The sequence below is a fragment of the Heloderma suspectum genome, chromosome 8, assembly GCF_057233095.1.
Source record: "Heloderma suspectum isolate Gila_16-S chromosome 8, 16-S_ref, whole genome shotgun sequence".
In the NCBI taxonomy this organism is placed as follows: domain Eukaryota; kingdom Metazoa; phylum Chordata; class Lepidosauria; order Squamata; family Helodermatidae; genus Heloderma; species Heloderma suspectum.
Genome location: NC_139465.1, coordinates 39,401,581 through 39,407,500, shown reverse-complemented (window position 1 = coordinate 39,407,500; position 5,920 = coordinate 39,401,581). Strand labels below are relative to the sequence as shown.

The window sequence follows — 5,920 nt, the reverse complement described above, 5'->3', positions numbered from 1 at the left end:
GTAGCTTGGCTCCCAGTTGGATTCCTCCGTGCTGCAGCACATGCAGAGAATTCAATCCCAAGACTATGTTAGGATATATTGTCTTTAAATTACACTATTTCTAATTTTCCATCTAAACATGTAAATTAGCATATTCCAATGTTATGCAAACAGTGTTCTCCTGTGATCTGTCTTTTGGTGATATGTAAGCGGCCAACCTAGTCTCTGAGCTAAACTGAAGCCTGACATGACATGGGGCTGCTTCCACTGACATAATTCTCTTGGTTTTTGCAGGGAACCACAGTCGTACCTAATATTTATTCTGTCCATCATGATGAGTCTCAGTGGAAGTATCCAAGCGAGTTCAACCCCTCCAACTTTCTGAATGAAAAGGGAGAGTTTATGAAGCCTGAAGCCTTCCTGCCTTTCTCAGCAGGTAAATTCTGTCTCCCTCTCTCTGGTTTATCACTTATTTAGCAGCAGCTGAAAAATGCACCACCATGAGCAGAGAATTCCATTTGGGGAGGTCATGTCTAAAAACATATGAAAAGCCCCGCTGGATCAAACTGAAGCTGCATTAAGTCTGGCGTTCTGTTCACATAGCAGCCAACTAGATGCTTCTGGGAAACCCACAAGTGGGACATGAGTGCAAAAGCACCCTCCTGCTCACATTCCCCAGCAACTGAGAGGTATGCTGCCTCTGATAACTCGAGGTGGTATGTAGCCATCGTGACTAGTAGCCACTGCTCACCTCAATCTCCATGAATTTGTCTAATTAAAGCCACCCAAGCTGGTGCCCATCACTACCTCTTTTATCTTTGTCTTCGGAAGGGTATTAGTGGATAGTATCCAAGGTTAGTCCTACCTAAGTTAGTTGAGACTAACTTAAGTCCCATTCATTTCAAAGGGTTTCCTGTACATAGGACTAACATTGGATACTACCCACTGGGACTTGCATTATGTTCTCCGTGTGAATGTGTCCCTGTGGATAGTTGGCACCCGTCAATGTGAAACAGCTGTAAACATCGGAACCAGCCCTACGGTGGTGTTCCTTTGAGAGAAGTGATCAAGGCAGCCAACATTCCATTCCATCGGCGGTGGTGTTTATAGGTCTTACTCGAACTAACTTCCTCCGTATCTTTTCATTTTCAGGCCCAAGGGTCTGCTTAGGAGAGAACTTGGCTCGGATGGAGCTGTTCCTCTTCTTCACCAGCATCCTGAGAAACTTCCAGCTATTGTGGCCAGATGAGTCCAGAGCACCAGACTTTACGCCCAACTTCGGCATCACGATGCCCCCATCCCGCTTTAAGATGTCACTGAAATGTCGCCAGGAAAATGAATAGCTCTAAGCAGGATCTGGATCCTTCAGCTCAAGCTTATTCTTTACACGCAGAGATCATCACAATTTAAAAATCACAACGTTAAACAGAGGAGACTTTAAAAGTGCAAAGAAAACACTTAAAATGCAGAATCATTTGGATATATAAATGGGAAAAACAAAAAGTACCTATTTGCAGGGCAGAAACATGAATATTCTCTATATTTATTTATTTATTGCATTTATACCCCGCCTTTTTTCCTCTTGCAAGGAACCCAAGGCGGCTTACATTATCCTCCTCCTCTCCATTTTATCCTCACAACAACAACCCTGTGAGGTGGGTTGGGCTGAGAGTCTGTGACTATAGTGCATGCACTTATCTTGCCCTTGCCCTGTACTGGCTGAAGCTGTCTTGTATGAAAGATTTTTGCCTGCCCCCCCAAAAAATGCTTCTTGGAACAACTGCAAACTCCAACACAAAGTTCTTGGTTGAATTCTGCTCCCCAAAATAAGGGCAGGATTCAGCACAGCACTAGTTGCGAACAGAAGATGACATCTGGACCCTAGCAATGTCAGCCTTGGTAAGGAACCCTGCCCCAACAGAGTAAAACAGTTGTTTAAAGGAAAAATCTATATTCTCAGCAGTGGGACTTATATTCCATCACACAAATGTCATACTCAATTTGGTATCCATCATTTAAAATGACATTTGATCTGGAGCAATACTTGACAACTCTTGCTGTGACTTCTTTAAGAAAATCATTCACCGCTTTATGGTTCCAGTGCATGCCCTCTGCTTATCTGGATGGAAGATTTAACAGTAACCAACTCATTTACGGCTCTGCATCTGTGAGTCCGGAGAAGATGAGGATATTGGACACTATTTACTTTGTTGCCATCTGTATGAATCCCTAAGGCATACATTTCTCCACCATATCCTTTGTTGTTTGTCAAATAGACCTTCCTTGGATCAGATCTGCATATTGCTTGCAGGCCATGATGTATATGTTACGGACCAGGCTGCCAAATTTGCCCTGGCTGCCAGAAAATTAAGAGCCAGGCATCATACTGTACCCTCATATTAATCTGGGGGAAAGGACTTTGCAGCTGTTGTTGCTCTGGAGGGGAACTGAGATTTAAGTGTGTTATTTTAATTATCCTCATGCACTGAAGTCTCAATGGAAATATCTGTCCTCCAACCCACCCCTCTCTCTTTGTCTCTCTCATCCCAGAGTGCAGGACACGGAATAATGGGCTCAAGTTACAGGAAGCCAGGTTCTGGCTGAACATCAGGAAAAACTTCCTGACAAAGCAATATGACAAACTAATTATGGGAGGTGGTGGGCTCTCACATACTGGAGGCACTCAAGATGAGGCTGGACAGCCATCTGTCAGGGATGTTCTGACTTGGATTCCTGCATTGAGCAGGGAGTTGGACTCGATGGTCTTATAGGCCCCTCCCAACCCTACTATTCTATGATTCTATGATTCATCTAGGATAAAAATAATAATAATCCACTGACAAGGGTGTAAGCCATGCAGTTAACATAATGTGCAGTTAAGCCCTAATTTCATATAATTTTGATGCTCATTATATTAGGTGTCTGCCACTACTTTTTCCAAAAAAAAGATACATACAAGCCTGTATCTTTAGATTTGTGTATTTGTGGTGTAGTTCTGCTTTTAGATGATCTGTTGCCTTGCCAATCCTGTAAGCAAGTAAAAGTTATCACATTGCACAGCCCAATGGAACAAGTAGATTGAAATAATTGCATATCATAATACTATATGCTGTTTTCTCTGAATCTGGGGAAAGTTTCTCTTTTTGACATGGTTCTTTTTTTTTTTTCAAACTGAGGTTGTGAAAGTCTCTCCTATTCTTCCACTTGCTTAAAGCATTTCTAAAAATAAAATGAGAAAACTCCCTTGGCTGATTTGCCTTAGGAAAAGGGAAATGCCCAGATCTTTCATAACACACTGCTTACATTCTGTTTCCCAACCTAGAATAACTCACTCTGCTGACCGTCCTGTGGTAATAAATAATTTCTAGATACTGCTTTGCTGTGGAAGATAAAGAAAAATGCCCCTTGAGTTCTTGGGTTTGAAGACATATCTATTCTGCATTTTATTTATGGACAGGGGCTGCTGTTTCCATGGACGTATAAAGGAATGAGTACATAATCTTGTCTGGTGGATCAGATACTAATGATCAGACGCTAACAGGAGTGGCTTTTATGAGCAGAAAAAAATCCCAAGTTGCAAACTGCGTGACTCCGCAGTTCTTGTGTTCTCTTTGGAGTAGGTGATAGTATAGTCCCCCTCCCCCCAGTGTTAGAATAAAACAACAAAACATTATCTTTCCCTGATCAGAGTTTTGTAGGTGAATGTATGTAAGCTCAACATTAAAAAAACCTCAACATTAAAAAAATTAAGATCATGGCACCTGGCCCCATCACTTCCTGGCATATAGAAGGGGATATAGCATATAGAAGCATATATAGATATGGCATATAGAAGGGGAAGAAATGAAACAAAGTGACAGATTTTATTTTCTTGGGCTCCAAGATCACCGCAGACGGTGACTGTAGCCATGAAATTAAAAGACGCTTGCTCCTTGGGAGGAAAGCTATGGCAAACCTAGACAGCACAGTAAGAAGCAGAGACATCACCTTGCCGACAAAGGTCCGTATAATCTAGGGATGGCGGAGAATTTCTCCCCGAATCTTCGGGAGGCCAAGCGCCAAGGCATTCGCCCCCCCCGAAAGTGTTGGGGAAATTCTCTGCCGGCCCCCCGCCCCCCCCCAGGATGGGACTTACCGTGGCCGAATGTCCCTCTCAGCGGCGGGTCCCGGTAGCGGTTCGTCGGGGGCGGCGGCCGGTCTCCCGACCGGCTGCTGCCACAGCCATTGCAAAAAAAAAAAGTGCGGTAAAAAAAACAACACACACCCGTGTTAGGCTACATAACGATTTACGTAGCCTATCACGGCTAGATTTCCAAAGTCAGCCGTGATAGGCTACGTAAATCGTCACGTAGCCTATCATGGCTGACTTTGGGGGGGAAAAAAACACGTACGCAAATGGCGGTGGCCCATGGGCGCCGCCATTTGCGTTCCTTATTTTGGCACGTCTAGTCTACGTAAACATTTACATAGACTACGGCGAAAATAAGGGAATGCTATTTGCATTGCCCTTATTTTCGCCGTAGTCTACGTAAATCTTTACGTAGACTAGACGTGCCAAAATAAGGAACGCAAATGGCGGTCCTCATGAGAGCCGCCATTTGCGTACGTGCTTTTTTTTTTTTTCCAAAGTCAGCCGTGATAGGCTACGTGACGATTTACGTAGCCTATCACGGCTGACTTTGGAAATCTAGCCGTGATAGGCTACGTAAATCGTTACATAGCCTATCACGGCTGTGTGGGGTTTTTTTTTTTTTACTTTTTGTTTCGCGGCTGGGTAGACGGGGCGCTTCTACCCGGCCTGAATTTCGCTGGCGAGGAATGGGGCGCCTCCCCCCCCGGCCTGAATTTCGGCAGGGCGAGGCGGGACACCTCCCCCCCCTCGCCTGAACTTCGGGGGGAGAACCGAAGCGCCTCCCCCCCCACCGCAAAGCAAGCTTCGAGGACAGGTAAGGGACTTTCGCCCATCCCTAGTATAATCAAAGCTATGGTTTTCCCAATAGTAACGTACGGCTGTGAGAGCTGGACTATAAGGAAGGCTGAGCGCCAAAGAATCGATGCTTTCGAACTGTGGTGCTGGAGAAGACTCTTACGAGTCCCCTGGACTGCAAGGAGGTCAAATCAGTCAATCCTAAAGGAAATCAACCCTGAGTGCTCATTGGAAGGACAGATACTGAAGCTGAAGCTCAAATATTTTGGCCACCTAATGCGAAGAGAAAACTCCCTGGACAAGACCCTGATGCTGGGAAAGATTGAAGGCAAAAGGAGAAGGGGACGGCAGAAGATGAGATGGCTAGATAGCATCACCGATGCAATGAATATGAACTTCTTGAGCACACTCCGGGAGAGAGCGGAGGACAGGAAGGCCTGGTGTGCTATGGTCCATGGGGTCATGAAGAGTCGGACACGACTTAACGACTGAACAACAAGAAGTATGTAAGCTACATGATGGCCTTTGTACACTTTGCATTTTCTTCCATTTCACTGAAATTAATACTTAATTTCAGTATTAAATTTCATTATTAAAATGAAAGAGATCAAACACTTACCTGAAAAACACCACTGAAAATATAGATATTTCACCAAGCCAGCCATCCTGGCATGCGAATTATCAAGAGTGCCATAGGAATTTATAAAAGTCACTGGCTTTTTATTATAAAGGCTTATGAAAAGCAACTTCCCCTTAACTGTTCAGTGAACAGTTATCAATGCATACCACCATTTCAACATTTCAGGTATTACAGGAACTCGGTTTCTCAATAAGTGACTGGGTGATCATGGAAAAAAATGTACCGCGCTATCCTGGATATTATAAGCACTGTACACAGAATGAATTTGTGCACAAAAACTTTAGAACATTAAAATTACTACTGCACAACTGCCTTAACTATATACTAATTGTGTTGTCTACCACTTTATATCTCTTGTATGTACTATTTCACTG

General features: G+C 43.9%; 1 protein-coding gene across 10 annotated transcripts in view; it reads left to right on the top strand.

Annotated features, from left to right (window-relative positions):
* LOC146339049 (cytochrome P450 2J6-like) overlaps positions 1–4,345 on the top strand; it is a 33,198-nt gene extending 28,853 nt beyond the window's left edge. For 6 of the 10 annotated variants that reach the window (XM_084812029.1, XM_084812021.1, XM_084812024.1 and 3 more), the window contains 2 exons: positions 274–415; positions 1,132–4,343. In XM_084812029.1, the coding sequence (XP_084668155.1) occupies positions 274–415; positions 1,132–1,322 (333 nt within the window). In that variant the 3' untranslated portion in view covers positions 1,323–4,343. Of the gene's footprint in view, positions 1–273; positions 416–1,131 lie in introns of all 10 variants that reach the window. The other 4 variants (XM_084812027.1, XM_084812025.1, XM_084812028.1 and 1 more) reach the window with 2 other exon arrangements.
* The last annotated feature ends 1,575 nt before the right edge of the window (positions 4,346–5,920 follow it).